General features: G+C 33.8%; 4 protein-coding genes across 7 annotated transcripts in view; all 4 read right to left on the reverse strand.

The window, feature by feature from the left end:
* LOC111443034 (transcription factor MYB3R-1-like) overlaps positions 1-2,542 on the reverse strand; it is an 8,203-nt gene extending 5,661 nt beyond the window's left edge. For all 3 annotated transcript variants that reach the window (XM_023080638.1, XM_023080639.1, XM_023080637.1), the window contains exons 1-3: positions 2,349-2,542; positions 667-874; positions 105-159 (exon numbers count right to left, since the gene is read on the reverse strand). In XM_023080638.1, coding sequence (XP_022936406.1) covers positions 105-159; positions 667-743 — 132 coding nt within the window. In that variant the 5' untranslated portion in view covers positions 744-874; positions 2,349-2,542. The remainder of the gene's footprint in view (positions 1-104; positions 160-666; positions 875-2,348) is intronic.
* A 1,306-nt stretch (positions 2,543-3,848) lies between these two features.
* On the reverse strand, positions 3,849-6,809 carry LOC111442789 (coiled-coil domain-containing protein 25-like). Its single transcript, XM_023080313.1, has 6 exons — positions 6,564-6,809; positions 5,400-5,527; positions 5,100-5,203; positions 4,924-5,011; positions 4,681-4,742; positions 3,849-4,266 (listed from the first exon to the last, which is right to left on the reverse strand). The coding sequence occupies exons 1-6, from the start codon at positions 6,674-6,676 to the stop codon at positions 4,114-4,116; spliced, it is 648 nt and encodes a 215-aa protein (XP_022936081.1). The 5' UTR covers positions 6,677-6,809; the 3' UTR covers positions 3,849-4,113.
* Positions 6,810-7,924: 1,115 nt separating this feature from the next.
* On the reverse strand, positions 7,925-13,518 carry LOC111442785 (sulfite exporter TauE/SafE family protein 3). Its single transcript, XM_023080305.1, has 12 exons — positions 12,830-13,518; positions 11,959-12,118; positions 11,399-11,599; positions 11,271-11,335; positions 11,156-11,183; positions 10,996-11,075; positions 10,709-10,795; positions 10,573-10,623; positions 10,267-10,488; positions 8,807-8,900; positions 8,382-8,522; positions 7,925-8,283 (listed from the first exon to the last, which is right to left on the reverse strand). The coding sequence occupies exons 1-12, from the start codon at positions 13,049-13,051 to the stop codon at positions 8,198-8,200; spliced, it is 1,437 nt and encodes a 478-aa protein (XP_022936073.1). The 5' UTR covers positions 13,052-13,518; the 3' UTR covers positions 7,925-8,197.
* A 3,081-nt stretch (positions 13,519-16,599) lies between these two features.
* Positions 16,600-21,034, reverse strand: LOC111442786 (signal peptide peptidase-like). 2 transcript variants are annotated; one of them, XM_023080307.1, is made up of 13 exons: positions 20,860-21,034; positions 20,511-20,631; positions 19,742-19,857; positions 19,481-19,632; positions 19,298-19,383; positions 18,738-18,865; positions 18,465-18,515; positions 17,939-18,025; positions 17,765-17,834; positions 17,394-17,530; positions 17,208-17,285; positions 16,916-17,000; positions 16,600-16,858 (listed from the first exon to the last, which is right to left on the reverse strand). In XM_023080307.1, exons 2-12 carry the CDS (start codon positions 20,548-20,550, stop codon positions 16,920-16,922), a joined length of 1,026 nt encoding a protein of 341 aa, XP_022936075.1. In that variant the 5' UTR covers positions 20,551-20,631; positions 20,860-21,034; the 3' UTR covers positions 16,600-16,858; positions 16,916-16,919. The 2 variants fall into 2 exon arrangements, with proteins under 2 accessions (XP_022936075.1, XP_022936074.1); XM_023080306.1 differs by having other exon boundaries at positions 16,600-17,000.
* Positions 21,035-21,142: the final 108 nt, after the last annotated feature.

A 21,142-nucleotide genomic window follows, 5' to 3' on the forward strand; every position in this document is an offset into this window, starting at 1 on the left:
TCACCCCAAAAAAAAAAAAAAAGAAAAGAAAAACAGCATCATTCTTTCCAGAAACCAGAATAATGAAAAGTATAGGATCTCACTAAGATAAATGATAAACTTACCTCTTCAGGTGTCCACTGTCCCTTTGTTGAACGTCTTGTAGGGCCACTGGTTCTCCTAAACATCCCCCAAAAAGAACATACATAGCGTTCAACAGAGAATTTAGTCTACGTCTTCCAAGAAAGTAATAGGGCAACAAATGTGAATGTCAAGCAATAGTATAGGAACATGTGTGGTACAGGACATAAAGTCAATTCAGACATAAAACCACAACAATGGAAACATTTCTAGTTGAACCAATGGAAATCAAATTACAACCTCTCAGGGAAAATAAGAAGAAAGACAGTTGTCAAAAACAGAATTACAACAAGCTAGTTAGTGATAGGTATTCCTCTCCAAACTAAAGGAAGTCAAGGAAATTTTTTTAAGGAAAATAATGTAACAGGGTTAAAAAATATTGCAATTGAAACAGTGATTATATGAGTTATGGTGACAAATTTGGTTAAGAAGACTTGCAAGACTTACAATGCATCAGTAACGTGCAAACAGAAAGGCTAAAACTTGCAGTATGAAGAAATGTGGAGCCAAAGCATTAGAACTGCTTAGATAGATAAATGAAGTTACCCATGGAGAGCACGTATCCTCTGATCACGAATCTCAGGTTTGTCTGAAGGTGTTGAGATGGTCTTATCACCTTCCATAACTCCTTGACATAGAGGGGCAAATGCATAATATCCCAATTCCTACTCGACAATGGCTTGTTCCAAAGAAATCTATCCAGACCATTATATCATTCCAATGTAGAAAATTCTACCATTTCATCTAAAAATTTCTGATCATGGAAGAAAACAAGTCAAAATATGCAGGTAGTGGAACAAAAGAAATAGTACGAAGAAATAAAACATGCGGCTGTTGCTGTAATATACATGTGCCTAATCATTATGCAAACGCAAGAATCAAACCAAAAAACATCAGTTCCAGTAAAGTAAATCCTAGTATTTCAAAGCGGTATATAATCTGAGCTCAACATAATCTTTGGATCGATGATATAGTAAATCAGCCGCGGGACAGACTGGATATAACTTCGGTCAAAGTTCCTTTAGGCAGTGTTTTTACAATAACTGATGTAAAACAGACAAAATCTGATATTCATCCAGGAGCAAAATGAATGTGTATCGATGTTCCCAAAGTTCATGCTACGAGAGAAAATAAAGGCCTCACGATTCAAAGATAACTACTACAACGAGTCTAAATCCATATCAAGAAAAGAAACTGAAAGGTCTAACGATTGAATCCATCTACAAAGAGGAATATAAGCTATCAATCCTCAATCAAACTCGCGCAAGGCAGAACACTTACATCAAAACATATTCACCATACTACAAGCCTCAAAACAACGAAAATGAAGGCTAAGAGCCTATTGAGAATGTAGGTAGTGGAACAAAAGATTAGTACGAAAAAACAAAACATGCGGCTGTTGCTGTAATATACATGTGCATAATCATTATGCAGACGCATGAATCAAACCAAAAAATATTAGTTCCAGTAAAGTAAATCCTAGTATTTCAAAGCGGTATATAATCTGAGCTCAACATAATCTTTGGATCGATGATATAGTAAATCAGCCGTGGGACAGACTGTGGATATAACTTCCGTCAAAGTTCCTTTAGGCAGTGTTTTTACAATAACTGATGTGAAACATGCATAATCTTATATTCATCCAGGAGCAAAATGAATGTGTATCGATGTTCCCAAAGTTCACGCTACGTGAGAAAAAAAAGGCCTCGCGATTCAAAGATGACTACTACAACGAGTCTAAATCCATATCAAGAAAAGAAACTGAAAGGTATAACGATTGAATCCAGGTTCAGAGAGGAATAAGCTATCAATTCTCGATCAAACTCGCGCAAGGCAGAACACTTACGACGAAAATGACTGCTAAGAGCCTATTAAGAATGTAAGCAACAAACAACAGATGAGAGACTTAACAAAAATTCAATTTCCACGTCAACCGTGAAAAGGATCAGATTGAAGACTAATTACTCGATCGAACTCCAGAAACGGAAAACAACACGACCTAAGTGTGCATAAACTGAAACCACGACGAGGATAAGATAGAGAACATTTCATAAAGTTCAGAAGGAAAATCACTCAAAATAGATGGAAAAAAGGTTAAAGAGTTCACGAAAATGGACCGAAATACCTAAGGAACTTCGAACGAAAGCGAAAAATATTAAGCCGACGCAAAGATCATAAAATCAATGGAAGTTTTACAAGATTAACCAAAGAAACCCTAAAGAACTCACCGGCGTCGGCGTCGAGCAGCAAAGTGCAGATAAACAAGAAACTCGATGCAGCGATCGAAACAGGACGCATTAACGAATCTCAATAGAGAAATCGAGGAGTAGAAATTTGATTTGGAGAACGAGAGAATGCGCCAACCAAAGAGATAGAGGAACCAGTAGCGAGAGAGAAATGGCAAGGACTCGGAAACGATAATTTAAACGGTCCGGAGCTCTATTCAAACATAAAGGGGCGGCCTAAAGTGATTCAAAACCAGCGGCTAAGATGACTGCACGTTCGGAAATGGAACGGTGAGGATTTAGACACGTGTAAACCAGGGATGTCGTACTACCGACAGTGTTTACGTGTAATGGTTGCAGTAAACGACAAATCTTAACGGGAAGCGAACTCCGTCAGATAGGATCATTCTTGTTTTTTGAGTGTTTACAGGAGAGTTCCCGAGGGAAAGAAGGGTAAAGCATCCATTTTCACCATTTCTATTCTAAAAAATAATTAATTTATAAAACACTTCTTTAAATGCATGAATTAAATTAAATTCAAATTGATAGCTGCGGTTTCGAGTTTTTTTCTTTCTTTCTTTATTTTTTTTTATTACTTGTTTAAGAAGAATCACGTAATAATTTTTATAACAACTTTAATAAAATTATGAGAAGAATAGTAATTTTATTTAGAGGGAACCTAGAGAAAAATTATTATGAATGGATGAAAAAATATAATTATAAATTGATGAAAAAATATATATCCTCTTAGAATTAGGGGATAGAGAAATAAAAAATAAAAAGAATACGCATTTTAAAATCTTGAGAGGAAGTTTAGAATGGAAAGTTTAAAGTTTAGAAAGCATTTTAAAATTTGAGGAAAAGTTTATAATGGATACAGACAATATTTGTTAATAGTGAGTTTGAGTTATTACAAATAACAATATTTGTTGTTTAGGCTGTTACAAAGAGGCCACATACACGTGTTGGACGCTAACCCCAAAGGAGTTTCCACACCTTTAAAAGAAATGTTTCGTTACCTTCTCCAACCGATGTGGGAGATCTCACACTTATAAGAGCCAACAAGGAGTTGACCTCCAACGGGGGTTTTCACACCCTTGTAAGGAATGTTTTTGTTCCTCTTACCAACTGAGATGTAGGATCTCGCACTTACAGGGCCAGCAAGGAGCTGGCCCTCAACGAGGGTTTCCACACCTTTAGAAAAAAAAATGTATCGTTCCACCCTTCAATCGAGGTGGAATCTTTACCGGAACTATGACTCGATAATGGGAAGATAATAGAAGAGAAACAGAGTGAACCAAAGCATTCAAATGAAACAGAATAAAAAAGAAAAGGAAAGCTAATGGTTTTTTTTACGGTACGATTTACTTTTGTGAAAGGCAAACATGACAGACTTTCAAATTTCAATGATAGCCTTTGCCCCGGAAGAAATTGGGTGTGAGGGGTCTAACCAATCAAACCACCAAAAGCAAAATCACTCCTCATTCTTAGTGGCTTCTTAGAAAGAAGAAATGTAGGCCAAAATGAGCTAACTTATAATCATTAAACAAGAGTAACAGTAATTACAACTTACATAAACACCATAAATCCGCTCTCTTGAAAGCCACAGCCAATTTCTATTTGTATAGTCATCTCATCAGGTAGACACAACAAGTTGAACGTCATCGAGCCTAAACACAATAATTTGATCACGTACGAGAGAACAACTTCGGGCCAAGAACAGCAAATTTCTATTTCTTGCATCGTTCGTACCAATCAATCAATTCGATCACATAAAATCGTCCTCCAGCTCTTGTAGCGATTTGCTTGTTGCAGCAATCTGTTTGTTAGATGTCATTTTCTCAGAGACCATCAAACCCTTGTAGCTCCTTAACTCTGCTTGCCTCTCTTTTTCTAACCTTTCCAGTTCCTCACGTCGTTTCTGCAAAAAAGGGAAGTTTACTGTAACAATACTTTATGGAAACCATCGAGCAAAACCACCATGTCTGACGAATAGATTTGCTACCAAATGACCAAAAACATATCTAAAAGTATAATTGCTAGATAAACACTTCTGACCTTGCGACGCATAACGATTATGAAGCGCGGTATAAGGCTAGAGCAAGAATGTTAATACACAAATATGGAGCTTTTCACACCAGCTTTTTTAGACACTTATGCTAGAACGTTTACACACAAATATGTAGATAAACACTTATGCGAGTCGAGGCTCGTGCCATACATATCAACTAGGAGAAAATAATAACCAGTTAATATATCAAACTAGATTCTGACAACAGGGTATAGTTCAAAAAAGGAGTTATTTCAGAGACGGGACAAAAAAATTGTAACCAACCTTTTCTCTCAGGTGTTGCTTCCTCTCCGCTCTTTCAGCTGCATTCACTGCTTCACGTTCGGCTGTATAATGGAAAACGAAGTGCTTGTAAACTGTTTTACGAGTTCGGATGCACGTGAACTTCATACTTAGGGGTGGATAGAGACGTGCTAGGAATAGAAACAACATACTTTGGAAACATTGGTTCAAGAAAGTGTAATTTCATATTGTATCCTAACAACAAAAAATTCATTTCCAATTTACCTTTCAAATCAGGCTTCCTTTCCACTTTAGTCCTGTTCAATCTATTTACGATGTCGTTGATCCGTTTTTCCACCCTTACAGTTCGGACCTGAATTGTGTATAAAGATAAATGTTCGTAAATCACCTTGAATTCTTACGGATATATCCGCTAGCCAATCGAAAACAACGTAGCTTACCATCTTGGGGTTATAAAAACCAACTTGGCCAACATCCATGGAAGCAGTTTTCTTCAAATTGGACCAAGGTGTATACACGACATCAATGTTGTTTACCTTGTTTCCTGTCAGATAAAACAGACAATAGTCAATAGCTTCTACCTCGTGACACAATTCCGCTGTCGTCTACCGAAACACGCGTGTGTATTTTTAAAGTTTAATTTAAGATCGAACATGCAGACAAACCTCGTTCACTAAAGTTTCACCACGCCAAAGGGTAATATTTTTCTATGATATAGAAATAGATTGCTCAAATTCTACCTTGAATGGAATTTGCCTTGACAAGCTGAGCACAATCCTCCAGCAACCCTTCACTAATATCATCAATGGTCTGCCCTTTTTGCAGTCTCACATAAACATGAGCAGATGACATCTTGTCTACGTGGAACCTGCACAAGACAACCTTTGCTCAGAGAAAAAATCTTAAGCTAAGTCCTCCCTACAAATCAGACCAGATACATGATGAAGGAAGCCCGCAAATAAGTGTAGCAACCCAAGCCCACCGCTAGCAGACATTGTCCGCTTTAGCCCATTACGTATCGCCATCAACCTCACAGTTTTAAAACGCGTCTGCTAGAAAGAGGTTTCCACACCCTTAAGGAATGTTTCGTTCCTCTCTCCAACCGATATGGGATCTCACAATCCACCCCCTTAGGAGCCAGCGTCCTCGCTGGCACACTACCCAATGTCTGACTTTGATACTATTTGTAGCCGCACAAGCCCACCACTATCAAATATTGTCCTCTTTGGGCTTTCCCTTCCGAGCTTCTCCTCAAGGTTTTAAAATGTGTATCTTATGGAGAGGGTCTAGCCCTACTCTGCCCAATGCCTCACACCGTCAGGCTCTGACCATTTGTAGCAATTCAAGCCCACCGCTAGCAAATATTGTCCACTTTAGCCCGTTGCGTATCGCCGTCAGCCTCACGGTTTTAAAACGCATATGCTAGAAAGAGTTTTCCACGCCCTTATACGAAATGCTTCGTTCCACTCTCCAACCGATATGGGATCTCACAATAAGACTAAAGACAACCCTTGAGTTCTTAAAGCCACAAAACAGACAAGACGATCAGTTCGAGTCCTGCATGGCTAAAGAAGGCTTGTGCAACGAAAATTCAAGATTTCAATAAAAAAAAATAAACTAATTCCCTTCACAATCCGCAAGATATCCGTCAGCAATGTTGATTTCCAGTTTCATAAAGCTCTGTTAAATCAAAGAAAATAACAACCACACAAATCTATAGAACTTTGACATCAAATGCCAATTTCCAAAGACATCGGGCGATAACGTGAACACAAGCACTTTTACCCGACAGGATTGATCGTGAGAAATCATTTTCAACCATATCTCAATGAAATTGACATCAAATCAAATAACAATCCGTGAAAGAATCAGAAATTAATAAAGAGAGCTAGACGATAGATTACCAAATATCCTCGGGAAAGCCGTATTTGATAAGCTCCTCGTTCTCGTACTTGTCGAGCCCCATGAAAATGGAGTAATCACCGACGTCAGGCCGGGCTTTGAAATAGAAAACCATGGTGCTTCGATTTCGGCCGCTCAACCCTCGAAAATGGAGAGAACAGAATGAATTAGGGTTTTCAATTGGAGGAAAGAAGAGAGATTGGTCGTCTGGGTTGCGTGTGATTTTGAATCTTTGATCGGACGCTGATATTCCAGGATAGCGTAGAATAATATTTTATTAAATTAAAGTTGAGTCCTTAAAACTTTCAAATTTAAGTCAATCCCTCATTTTATACCCTATAATAAATGGTAAATAGATCGCTTAATTTTCAATTTTATATCTAATTTTATTTTAAATATTTTTTAATATTGATAGATTTAATAAGGTTTTTTAAATATAATATTCAATTATATTTTTTTTTTCTTCATATTTTTATATTTGACATATCAATTTAAAATTATTAATATGAAATTATTTGACACGTTTTGATGTTCATATATCTTTTACAAATTTATAACTAAATTTATAATGATAATCTTTTTAATTCAACAAATTTTTTTTCTTTCTATCAAAGTTGATAAAGGTGTAAGTTAATTGATTTTATATCTATTTTTTTATATGTTTGAATATAATTTTATTCTATTTTTTTTATATAATATTTCATATTTAAATGTGCAATTTATTGATCGTTCCATCCAAATGTTTATCATACTATGGTATATGGATCGGTTGTTGTTAGTTTATTTCTTTTAACTAATGCATATGTCGATTAAAAAAATCATGTTTTAATATTAATGTTTTGAGTTAGTCGTAAATATGTTTATTATATTCAAATGATTTGAAGTTAATATAAGGTTGTAGCAATTTTTTGTTATTTTAGCGTAGCAAATTATGTTTGTAATTTTTTTGTCGTAACTTATTTTTCAATCGACTAAAATTGATAATCAAGGTTGATTGGTATTTTTCGAGATTAAATCGATACCAATTTATATACTACAAAATTGGCTAGTTAAACTGCGAACGTATTTACTCACTCTAAAATAGTTGACCACACCACTCGATCATATTATTTTTAAGAATCTTAATTAAGATATGAATAAAATACTTTTTGTTCTCGAGTTTTGAAAGTTGAGTGAAGTTAGACCTCGTGCTTCAAAATAGGACAAGTCTCTAGCATTTAGTAAAGTGCTTGATTTTGATTCACGAGTCAACGTAATCGGTCTCGAACTTCACATCTGTTCATCTTTTATTATCGTTTTCATTTTACTGACTAAACACGAGACTTTGATCAACAAAAGTTATAGAGATTTTACCTTTAAAACATCAAATAAAACCGTACTAAATAAATTCCACAATTTCATCTATAAAATCTACATCCGAGCACACCTAAGTGCACAGCAATGCGAAGCTCAACTTTTCTCGAGCTTTACTAAACACGTCTAGGCTCTTCAGCCCATAAAACAATCCTAGAATCGATGCGAATCAATAAATTTGAGCATCTAAGCCATCAAATTTAAGAGACTAAAATTCCAAAATAATCATAAGAACCTGAAAACATTAAGTAAATCATATTCCTTTTTCCAGAAAGGTCAAACCTTATGCGTCATATTTGCACAAGTTCTCGAAGCCCATGTATTCGTGACGCTGAATTTGTCCAATCGTCTTCGAGATTCCAACGCCACCTACCAAACAAATCCACAGACCATTTAAGATATATTTATTTATTTAATCATAATAGAGGAAAATGGGATGAAGCAGTTTGGTTGGATATGGCTTTCACCTAGAGAAATTGCACTGACGAATATTGTGAAGGACAAGATGAAGATAATTAAGGATGCTCTTCCAATCAAGTTGATCAGTTTTCTTATTACGTGTTGTCCAACAAATGCAGCTATGGCGGCCACAATGGTGAAGTAAACAGCTGCAATATTACAACTTGTTTAGTCACTCAATCGGGTTGAAATTTTTTGAAATTTCTTACCTCGATCATACGTATGGTTATCTCGGAAGTACTAAGAATGATAGATACTTCACTAGAGATATTATCCACTTTGATTTGCTGTAGTTTCGTACTAAAAGTTTCGATACTTATCTTCACATATATACCATAGAACTTTCGTTTTCTTAACCAGTATGATTTTTTTTTTCACTCTTAACATAAAGAAAGTTGCAGAAAAGAATGTGCTTATGATGAAATTGATTTACCATAAGGAACGGGAAAACGGTCTAGTAGATAGTATTCTATAACGGACATTGACGAGGAGAATGTCATTCCAAAGGTTGCTGAAGCACTCGATACCTGCAAAGTAAAGGAAACAAGAGTTTAACTTTGATATGATTTCTAATGTCTCAAAAGTTTATAACTTTAATATGATCTCTAATTTCTAATATATTGGATTTTGGAACACTAAGTAGTATTCTCATTCATCATAAGGTTATCTATCCTCAAACAATGAAAAAAAAAAGATAAATCAATTTGAAAAAAGTGACAAATTAAAGGATAAGATTAAATTACAAATTTAATAAATAAACTTAAAAGTGTATAAATTTTTTAACTTTCAATAATTTTATATTTAACGGGTCATTACTTTTAAACGGTGTCTAATAAACCTGTACTATTTAAATTTTATAACTAATAAGTCTTCAAATTTTTAATATACGTCTATTCAATAAATCTAAAAGTTTAGACATAAAATTAAATTCTACCAACAAAAAAAATGGAATATATCAACAAACACAAGATAAAAAATTTGAATATCTATAGGACATTTTAAAAGAAAATCTATTACACATGAGAGTGCTGCCAAACTTGTAATTAAACTAATAATATAATATCACTACGTTCAATGAATGGGTCCCACTAGTCAAAGGACCAAAAGTTGGAAATGATTGAAGTCAGGGAGTAACAGTCGTGGTTTCATAATTTTACTTCATAGAAGATAATTTAAAAAAATATGGATGTGAAATATATATAATTTCAATGTATAATTATCCAAATCAAATGTAACATAGGTTAACATCCAATTGCTTCGATTTAAAATATCTGGACGATGCCTTACTATTAGAGTAGAAAGATGAACAATCAAACCTATTTCTCATTCAATAGAAGTCCAAAAAGATGAATAAGAGTTCCAAATAACGAGAGATAGGTAAAAAACAGGTCTGTACTCGGTTTAATAACACAAGTCGAAAAACAAATTGAAAAAAGGACTCGAAGAGTTTTAAAAAAAAGACTAAACGTGTTTATAAATATGTTAAACGAAATAAAAAAATGGATCTTTCTTTTAGTTGTTGAATCTCTCTTTGATTGATCAATGTGTGATATTTCGAATCCTCATTATTAATGGATTCGAAATGATTTTTGGATCGATTAAAAAATCCTTTCAATTGGCTAGAATTATGTTTGAAATTAGTTGTTTAGCATACATGACTTTCATTTACTGCCGAAACATTAAAAAAAAAATCTCATTAATCTCTAAACTTTTACTTCTCAAATTTTCAATTGTAGATAAATTCTAGTCTTAATTTTGTAAATTCTCAAATTTTCAAATAAATTCTAGACTCAAACCTATTTGACACATGAACTGAATTAGAACTAATTAAAAAAAAAAAAAAAAACCCTCCAGTGCAAAAAACAAAATAAACGTTGAGGCTGAGATATGTACCTGCGGGGGAATGCCGAGCTCCAAAAACAGGGGTCCCATTATAAATCCTCCACCAAGGCCAAGCAGGCCGCCAACAACTCCGGCCACTATGCCCAAGAAGCAATATAGAACAAGCTGGTAAACTTGAAAATTAGTCTTCTCATTTCCCAGAGATGCAATTTTTCTCCGTCCTTTGTACAAGCTAACTGCCTCATAGCCAGATGCACCAAAAGCAATTGGTATCTGTAGACCAATTTTGGGTCAACTGTTAAGAGAAATCAACCAGAAAAGGCACACGAGAATTTGTAAAGGGAGCAGCGAACTTACCTGCAGTAAGTTGAGTAGCCAGTATTCCCATGAACAATTGGGTGAATGCTTCTGTTTTCAATTAGAGATTGATGGGTTTCAGTTTATTAAGATTGTAAAATAAAGAGAGAACGGAGAAGGGAAAGAATCCAAATACCTTGATAATTTGGATCGCAAGGAAAGCAACCCAAACTAATACAAGAAGTCCCATTTCTTTCCAGTACACATTCTTCAGCATTGGAACCTGCCATTTCAACAGTTCATTGTTCTTATTTCTGGTCAATTTTTTAACAAATCAAGGGGTTTATTATAGGATTTGAACTTAGCTCAACGGTATTAACATGTATTTCTCGTACCCATTTATTGTAATAATAATACATCCTAAGGTAATCCCAATTCAACATTCTCATTTCTTGTATCACTTATGACTAAGAATGAACTTACCTCTCGATCAGCGGGGTCTGTTTCGGGCCGATGGCTCGGGCCACTAGGAAGAGGAGCATATGCTGTATTGGCTTGAAGATCTAATGTAAAAACGTGTGGAGTATAAAATAAGAACAAGGATTGCCACCATTTCGATACGATTGACAATAGATTAGCTCACCATTTGATTCAGCACGCCTAGCAGCCTCCTAAATTGAAAAGACGTGACATCCAATTGTTAGAAAAATAGACCATATTTGAACCATAATATTGAAGATTCAAGTTTAAGTGATAACCGTTTTCATTATAGTTTCCTTCTTCCAAGTTTCAACTCCCTTAAGAAACGATTTCGTGGATGTAGCTGCAGAACACGCAGATCAGCCAGAAGATAAACAGAGCAGAAAATATGACCATTGAAAATTACCTAAGAAGAGAACGATGAGGAGGACAGTAACCATCCAATCAGCAAATATGACATTGAAAACCACCCCAATGCTGATGCCCAGCATGAGCATAGGCATGATAAGCAGCACCAAATCATAGTCAATGATAGGAAGATCAAGTGTTGGATGTCTTAGCTTAAGATTATAGTAGACGGTTGATACCGATGCTCCCATAATCATACCTTTAGCAAACAAACGAAACAAGAGGATTACACAAGTTAGATATGTTAAAGAGCAAATCCTAAGTTCGGTACTCTTAAATGCCACAATCAAAATGTTCGGATACCAATTATTGTACCTTAAATACCACAATAACAATGTTTTGATACCAATTGTTGTAGTGAAAGCGGAAGTAAGATCGATCACACTCACACATCAACAAATAGCAATCAAACAAAGAGATAAAGATTTATGTAGTTCAAAGAGAAGAAATTGACCGATCTTGCTTCTGTTTTCGCTACCGATACAATAATTGGTATCAAAACAGTGTTGTTGTGGCATTTAGGAGTTGGTTTGATATTGTAAAGATCATTCCCCATACATTTTGATATAGCTGTGGATGACTTTGGATCGAACCCAATGATTAGACTAAGCATAGGAACATAAATTCCCCCACCACCAACGCCTCCTACACTCCCAAATGCAGCACCCAGAAATCCAATAACAGAACCCAATACAATCTGCCACCCAAATTCCATTTCCTGTAAAGAAGATTATAATACACTATTAGTCCATCTACTTTACTCGTGATTAGTAAAAAATTTGCGGTGAAAATCTTGAGAAGCTGTAATGAAAACATGAAATCGTGTATTATAAGATATAATGATTGTTATTATAAAGCTGGCTTTGTTTATTCGATGAATTTGTTTATCATCGAAGCATATGACCTTGAATAAACTATAGTTTTGGCAGACGCTAAAGCTCAAAGCCTTTTAAGACATTGAATATAATTCTTTAAAGATCTTATTTGAGAGTCCAAAGCATGATCTTCAATGAAATCACCGGCAAATTCACAGATGAAAAGATTTTATCAAGCAGGATTCCACTTTTCATATCGAAACTATGAACAATCCGAAAAAATGTGCACAATGAGTTAGATCTAAACCGAGACAAAGCCTAATCATGAGAATTTCAGAAGCTTTTCCAAAGAAAAAGTTCCGAAATGACGAAAACTCCATTCATGAACACGAGGAGTTGAACATTCCAACACCAAGATTTATTCTAGCCTAGCAGCTCAAAATTAAGTGCGAGAAGCATTGAAATGGTTAGAGAATCAGCGAGCAGGAGTGCGCGATCCTGAAAAATATATTTCCGAAGAAGAGTAAACGCAAACAAAACAAATTTGATTGCACTAGGATTTTTGTGTAAATCTACATGAATAGAGAGGTACACAGGTTCTTGTTGTAACTTACAGGCCAAACGTGATGATACCCCGTTCTGTCCGATTGCCACAAGAAATTCAAAGCTCCTCGGATCAGATTCAATCCATCAGAACCTCCTTCTCCGTCCAACCTCGCCGTTTCGAGCTTCATTTTTCTCTCACCGGAAACCATAGCCAACGCTATGGCAAAGTTGAACATCGTCATCGCCATTGACCGAAAACCCGCGCATATTCCTCCAAATTCGCGCGCCATTGAAACTCCGAAACGTTCCTTTCGCCCTCTGAGATACAAAAACCAAAACGCTATTCCGCTGAGACCACCACTTGCGAAATAGGAAATGATATCTGTTTCTTCAAAAAAAGAGCAATGGCTTATATTACGAAAAACATGAATCAAAAAACAAAGCGCTCAAATCAATGACAATGAAGTTTGACGAACGATTATGGTTGGTTGAATTTAATGGATTGTTCATTAATCAGAGCTACAAATCATTTAATGCTCAGATAATTTATCTCTATCCATTTCATCATGATAAACGTTCCACTCGTTGATCTAACATCACAAATGTTGTTTGATTCGAGCGGTGCAAAATCAAATCAACCTAAAACATCAAAAAAAAATCGGAATTCGAAGCGAAAATAAACATGGCCATCAGCTAGAACAGAAAGTTTTATCCATCCGTGTACGTCAGTGGTTAAAGAAAAAAAAAAATAGCACACTATACTTTCTGCACGCCTCTAAGAATATATTTATTTTTATTATTCTTCGTTTTCAAATTGGGAATTCGCTCACTACAGAATCAGAATATTGTGTATTTTAATTTTAAAAAATTAAAAAAAAACTTCAAAAAAAATTAAAATAAATAAATAGGTGTAGTTTTGTTTTTTTGTTTTTAATATATAATAGTCCACTTGGCCCACTTGTGCCCACTTGCCAAGTATCTTGTTTTAAGTTTTTTTTAAATAACATTAAAATCTTAATTAAATTATAAAAATAATTAATTTTTAAAAATATTAATGATAGTAATAACATGACTAAAATACTATTTTAGTCCATATATATTTTTTTACTTTTATTCCATTTTAATTTTAAATTTAAATTCCACAAAAAAGAGGAAGCATATTTATTAATAATTTGAATTTATATTTTTTCAATAAAATTTGTTCATCCATAATGATAGTTACCATACCAAAAAAAAATATAAAATATATATATATATATATATATATATATTTTTTTTTTTTCTTTTTTAACTCTAGTTAGGAACGAAAAGAGGATTTTATTCATATCACCGACTTTTAGTAAATCAATTATTTTACATGGTGTGTTTGATGGAGCTATCAGGTTGAGTAAATTCAATAATAGAAGCTTGTTGGTCATTCGTTGGGCAACCTGATAGCTCCATAAAAAAATTACCCTATAAAAATACCCAACCGACAAGTGTCTATTATAAATCTATTTTTTTTTCAAATAACTAACTTATACATGAAAATTATTAATACCTTATTTTAAAAACATCTTTTTAATTTTCAAAAATTAAAAAAAAAAACCTTTAAATTAAAAAAAAAACTTTTAAAGAATATCATTGAGTTTTTAAAAGTTAATTTTTTATTTTTTTTTAATTTAAAGGTATTATAGAAATTTAGGTAAAAGATCCTTAATATATATTTATTTTTATTAATTTAACTTTTTAAAAATTAATAGTAGAGATGGATATTTATTTTTGAAAGGGTCAGGGTTCAATTTTAAAATATATTAAAAAAATCAAAATAAATAGGGTAGACAAAGGTTTCAAATTCAGAATTTTATTATTTTTATTATTTCTATATGGTACAATTCATTAATTAATCTTAATTGTATTGTACCAACATGACCTCAGAGGTAGGGTGGGGACAGCTCACAATCGCTTGGTCAAGCCAGCAAATAATTCGCCTTCTCACAAATTTCTGTTTTAATTTTTTTAATTTTTATTACCATTTATTGTTTGTTATAAATACTATTTTCTTTTATTTATTTTATTCAATTTTATTTTTAAAATATATAATTTTTATTTCTATACTTAAAAATGATTATTTTAATCTCCGCTTATAAAATTTTAACATAATTTTTATTTATAATACAAATATACAAGCATAAATCAATTTTTAGATCCGAGTTTAAAATTTCTCTGTACAAAAAAAAAAAATGACGATAGGTAATTTAAACATCATAATAAAATTTTGGATAAAAATACATTTTAATCCATATCATTATTCAATTTTAATTTGGGTTTTTTCAATAAATCTTAAATTTAGTTTATTTAATATAATTATTTACCTTAAAATTATTATTATTATTTATATTTAAAAAAATTCGATTCAAATAATATTTTTGCCTAAAGTTTTAGATTCTTTTCCACGTCACTAGTCCAGTTGACAAATCCAAACAAAAATTTTAATTTATTATTTTTTAAAAAGAACAAAAATTTTCAAGGACGGGATTTCAGGATTTTGTTTAATATTATTGTTTTATAACCTTTTGTTTTTATTTTGGATTATAATAAGTTTGAAATTTATTTTAAAGATATTAATTGGGAACATGTCAGCAGTGATGTCATGTTTAATTAAGTTCTTAATTTGGTGTAACAGCCACTCGACTCCCTTGTATTTTTTAAGTTATATTAATTTATTTGGTACAACATCCTTATAATAAGTTTGAATTTGTATAAATATTGGTATCAAAATTTTAAAAAATATTTCGTTAAAAAAGTCTTTGAGTGGTATAAAAGAAAGCTACAAATTTTGTCAAATCTTGTTTGAGTGGTTAAGAAATTTTGTATAAACGCTGTTAATTAATTAATCTAAATTTTTCTTTATTTCTTTATTATTTTTGTTTTTCACATCCCACGCAACCCATTAATAGTCTCGGCAAGTTGAATGTTGCTCGTGATAAGATAAAAAAATTCTTCTCTCGGCCTCTCTCGGCCTCACTTATTAGAATGAATGTTGCTCATATCTAGTTTTTATTTATTCGGTTCAAGTTATTATTTTGTTACCTAATATTTATTTATTTATTTATTTATTTGAACTTGTTATTATTACATTATTATTTTGTTACCTAATATTTATTTACACATTATCATTATTATTTTGTTACCTAATATTTATTTATTGGATAAAAAAATAAACTCTGCCCATAATGGACCTAAAGATATACCTATATTTTTAGTCTCAAATTTGAAAATGTTACAATTTGTTGGAAATAGTATAAATATTTTATTAATAAATTTGTCATTTGATTCTTTTCTATCTAAGATTGAAAAATTTAATGGAAAATTTAAATATACATGGCCTATATGTTTGAAATAGATTCCATTTTGAAAAAGTTGAAAAAGAGATAAAGAAAAATAAAAAACAATGACATATATATATATGTTTGGAATAGATTCTTTTCTTCCCGTCTACATCAAATAGACTCACGAATGGATGGATCAGACCAACATTATAATCTTAACTTCAAACTTGAAAAAATGTTGGGTTTCTTACCCTGTTTTCTTTTTTTCTATTTTTTGTTTAAAAATTGTTTAAAAAACTGTTATGAATTATAAAATATATACGATACAAATAAGAATTTGATAATATTGCAAAAGATGGGGTTTATTATTTAAATTATAAAGTTAGTCTAAGAATTAATCTCTACAGGTTAGAAGAAATTGGAGGATCAGATTCTGATGTAATATTTTAAAAAGAAATTATAGATCTAAAAAAAGGGCAAAAATTAGTTTAAAGGGGGGAAAGGGAAAAAGAAGGGGGGGGGGGGCATTTATGGAAATTGTAAATTTGGTGTAAGAACCCCAGACAAGGGGGTACTGTTGCAATAAAATAAAACTAAGAGAGTTAAAAGGAGGAGAGAGGAGAGGAGTTGCTACGTGGATACAGGACTGTAGAGTAGGCAAGGAAAGCCGAAGTTTTGGAAATAAATTAGGCCCATGTTAAAGAGAAGGTTTAGCTTACAGGATGGATGGATGGATGGATGGAAGTGGATATGATATGATGCTTTATATATAGCCCACATTGAAAAGTATGCCTCCCGCCCCCTCCTCCTCCTCCTCCTCCTCCTCCCCCACCTTTCTCTAAATTTCTTATTCCTTCTTGCTTCCTTTGTCATCTTCACCGCCATCTTCAGATGCAATACCACTCTTCGACTCATCAAACTCTAATAACTGCACAATTATAATATAACAACAATTTGAATCAATGAACAACCATGCCATAAATTTCTATTTTCTTTTCTTTTTTGGTAGGGTGGGGTGTCGGGATGGGACGGGACGAGACAGGTGATATTCTCTAAGCGTATTTGAACGAGAGTGAAAACGACAATGGCATCAAAGATAGAAGAATTTGAGAGAGAGCAAAAAAGGGGAACAAACCGGTTTGACTTCGCCATTCCATACGACATGAGCAGCCAAGAATCCAATAACAGCAGGAACAATGTAAAGAAGTGCAGGCTGAAAACAAGAAAACAGACAAAGATCAGGTCATCAACTCCTTGATGTATATATATATATATAGTTCGAGGAAGCCGCTAAAATGTTAAAATTTAATGCAAACTTCACCTGGGCAGCTTGAAACCAATTCATGACCACTATTGTGAGGACCAAACCAACTGTGTATCCCATAAAAGCACTCTTAAAATATTGACCGTCTTTTCCCCTGGATGCATCAAATCGTAGAGCCAGTGCAACAAAGATCCCTAGAGGAACAAAAATATTATCAATACTTAGCGAGAGGAGGGGGGGGTTGTTCAATTATGTACACCATCATTAATCTCACTATACTGATCATTATACTTAGTTTTTCTTCAAATACCTCACCTTGGATCAAGATTAGATGACAGAAGTAACGATGGGTATTAGGATTCAAATAAAGTGTGAACTTTCATTAGGAAAAAAACGCCAGAAATATGTCGATCGACATTCAAACTCACCGGGAATGACAATGTCACCAAGTCCAAGCATGGAGAATGGTCGAGCAGCATCTGCAGTGGGAAACAGAAGCTGCAGACAAATTTAGAAAACCATAATTAGACAGTCTGCTCAGCCCAAATCACATTTCACTGTGACGCGAACATCAAGCATTCGAGTTTAGCAAGAGTACAGACCTTTATAGGTGCATCAAACGATTTCGCGACACTAACCATCACTGGAGTAAAGAAAACCCAGAAGATATCGTATACAAACAGTCCAGCCTATGGAGAATTTAGACCAAAAAAAAAAAAACACACAAATTAGTAACGGGAAAAATAAAATTACATGATTGATCAGAATGTGTGCAACGGGACAATTAAATAATTGCACCAATAACAAAGCATTTATTTATCATAACGGCCGATAATATCCAGGGGATTATAGAATACATAGACCAGAACGTATCAGAGAGATAACATGAAACTCGAACAAACTGAATTGCCTCGAAATAGAAGATCATGCATTCATGCCACATCCTAACCGTTGCACTCGAAACAAAGAATAAATCAAGTTGGCATAATCAAATTCCAACACATGCTTGGTCAAAGAGCAGGATGATTATCCAGTAGCATGTTTTATGAAACACCTTAAGTATTCTATACAACAGTAACCCAATTATCATTAACTTTCATTATCAAATCCTTATGTTCCTCTTCTTACCAAAAGTATGGCACCAGTCTTAAAGGAACCAAGAGAAAGCATTTCAATTCCCTGCAAATGGAAAACAGAGAATTAATTACTTCAACGAATGCTCAACCACATATAGTTAATTTTAGAGATACTTAGAGAATGATTATTTGATTTTTGAATTAAACCCAACAAAAATCTTGCCAGTCAGCAAAGAACTTCCAGCCACATAAAGGAATTACAGAAGGAAGTATTGCTCAATCCGATGGCTACAGGGTCGTTTATTTTAAGAGGTCGCTACTGTACCTGGATACAAAAGGCAAGGCCCAAGATATTGTTAGCCAGCCAGTGTTTCTTCAAAGCATACCATGCACAAAAAAAGGTTCCAGGAATTGCTGCAACGACTTGAGACCTGGTGAACTCGATCTCCAAAGCTGTGTAAGAAATGAAAGGAAAAATATCATTCTGCATGATGAAAGGAGATAAGGTCAAGCAGATAAAATCAGCTGAATCTTGAAAGAAGCAGAAGAATCCAAAACAAAAATAAGGTTACAATAGTACAAAATTGAAAAAATCATACGAGTCTCAAATCAACAAAAACCATTGTCCATAACTCAGAATAATTTGGCGTTTAACCAAACCTGGCAAACAAATATAGTCATAAGGGCAACTGTAATGGAAACCATTAATTTCAATTTCCTTAATAGGAGAAGTGGCAAATTAAATTCTTCAAAGCCGACGAAGTGCCCTGAACCACTGATCGACCAACGTTCATTTCAAATAGTTATATACATTATTATAAAAAAAAACTTGGAAATTTGCTCGTTTTTTGCGAAAATACATCAAGCGAAAACAAAATCACATACCACGGAAATATGGAAAAGTCCATACAATAGCATCTTGATTCCAATGGTCTGGCAGATATCGCTTAATAGCAGGCAACAGAGTCGCTCTAGATAGAATGGAAAGAGGATATCATTAATAAAATTATGACTTAGAGCAGCATACTTAATAAGATGTGCTTATGACCAACACATTTGAATACATACGAAAGAGCAAGGATCCCAAGCACAAAAAAGTAGCACGTCAAGACTGCATTGACCAAGTCCTTCGATAGAAACTTGAAAAGCAAGAAAAGAGATAAAAGCATTGCACTCCCAACAAAGGGAAAACGCATGGCGTGCTCACTGGACATCGTCTCCTGCATATTTGAGAATAAGACATTGTAAGCAAATGGAATTGTAACCATGCAAGAAAGGAAGAAAGCGGAAGCAATAAACAACTTGGCGTAACTTCCTCGTTACACTTACTGAAGGTGGAGTGGGTTTCACAGACCGATAGCAACCCACGTAAACAGTTAGACAAGCAGTCAGAACCACATTCACGTTAGGATCAACCTTCATAACAAGTGGAGCTAATGACAATCCTGCACGCAAAAAGATTAAGAGGTTAGGCTTAACCATACACTGGAAATTAAGATATTATGTTCAATTTTCACTAACAACTTTCTAGTAGGTACTGTTGCATTTAGTTCTATTTGATAGAAAACAGGGTACAAATTCATTCATATCAATAGAGATCAATGAATATTCATACAATTTCTAGGGTTACTCAAGTCTTCCAAAGACGATACAAATCCACATCTAATGATTTTTAATGAGAATGAATGTCCTAATATGACGTGATGATTTCAGAATACTTGTAATTCTCATTTTCTGATTTTAATTTTATGCAATTTCCAGACGTCAATTTTCATACCAACTGATAACTGATAATAAGAAAACCACGATAGCTTGCATACATGATTTGTCTATTCTCTTGCACAAACTACAGATACCAATTACCTAAGAGAGACACAGATCTTGCAAAGAAGTCCAAGAAACTACAAATGGAATTCAGTCAAGATTATATAATCTATCTAATTAAGTAATGTTACGAACGCTCATTCGATTGACAATATACCCATTCGCTCGTCATTCATAGAATTTCAGCTGTATTCATAAACAGCTAAACACAAAAGAAACAAAGATCTCCAGATTTACATCGGCGAAAAAGCAGTACAAGAAATTGGTTACCCACCGGCTAAAGCAAAATTCGCAATGCGCTCGGCGTTCTTCATGTTAGGCGATTCTCAATTGAACACTTTCCACCAACACTGTTAATCTTGAAAACTAAGATAATTATGTCGCAGTTGCTCCCTCTGCAATCAAACTCGCACACAAATACATTGATTAAAAAAACAAAAGATCAATTGCACTAACACAATATGAAACATCAAATCATTCTCAAAATGCCGCAATTTCGCAGCGGAATTTAAACTACGTGCGTAATCAAATAGCGATAATTTTTTTTAACAAAATTCGAAATGGAATCAACAAAAAAAGAATAAAATAGTCGTTAAATTGGATAAATGAACAAAAAACCGTACCAATCATCGGCGGCTCGAAGACTTCGAGTGGATTTGACCACGCAGAACGGAGAGCTCGCCGAAGAAAGAGAAGGAAAATTTTCACAAAATTTTCAGATTTAGGGTTTAACTTGACGAATGGAAAAAAAATGACAAAGGGATTGAAAGGGTAAAACTAGAAATTAAAAACGACATCGATCCACCGGACTGCTGCTTTAAAGCCTCTGACCTCCTAAGACGACCGGAAATTTATGGAAACGTGACGGAAATGCGTTTCTTTTGAAACGTGGCGCTTTCTGATTGG

This window comes from Cucurbita moschata, unplaced genomic scaffold (genome assembly GCF_002738365.1).
Source record: "Cucurbita moschata cultivar Rifu unplaced genomic scaffold, Cmos_1.0 Cmo_Scf00005, whole genome shotgun sequence".
Classification (NCBI taxonomy): Eukaryota; Viridiplantae; Streptophyta; class Magnoliopsida; order Cucurbitales; family Cucurbitaceae; genus Cucurbita; species Cucurbita moschata.

Bases quoted from the DNA above. Each gene is read 5' to 3' on its own strand.
- LOC111442789 (XM_023080313.1), bottom strand. From the start codon at position 6,676: ATGGTTTTCTATTTCAAAGCCCGGCCTGACGTCGGTGATTACTCCATT. The intron at 4,743-4,923 runs GTAAATTGGAAA...TCCATTATACAG, and splicing joins AAGGAAGCCTGATTTGAAAG to CCGAACGTGAAGCAGTGAAT. The intron at 4,267-4,680 runs GTTGGTTACAAT...CCTTTTTTGCAG, and splicing joins AGCAACACCTGAGAGAAAAG to AAACGACGTGAGGAACTGGA.
- LOC111442785 (XM_023080305.1), bottom strand. From the start codon at position 13,051: ATGGCGCGCGAATTTGGAGGAATATGCGCGGGTTTTCGGTCAATGGCG. The intron at 10,489-10,572 runs GTAAGTTCGCTG...ATTGGTCTACAG, and splicing joins GGCTACTCAACTTACTGCAG to ATACCAATTGCTTTTGGTGC. The intron at 8,901-10,266 runs GTACATATCTCA...TTTACTTTGCAG, and splicing joins AGCTCGGCATTCCCCCGCAG to GTATCGAGTGCTTCAGCAAC.
- LOC111442786 (XM_023080307.1), bottom strand. From the start codon at position 20,550: ATGAAGAACGCCGAGCGCATTGCGAATTTTGCTTTAGCCG. The intron at 18,866-19,297 runs GTATGTGATTTT...TTTCTTACACAG, and splicing joins GACTTTTCCATATTTCCGTG to CTTTGGAGATCGAGTTCACC. The intron at 17,835-17,938 runs GTCTGTACTCTT...ATTTGTCTGCAG, and splicing joins CGTTTGATGCACCTATAAAG to CTTCTGTTTCCCACTGCAGA.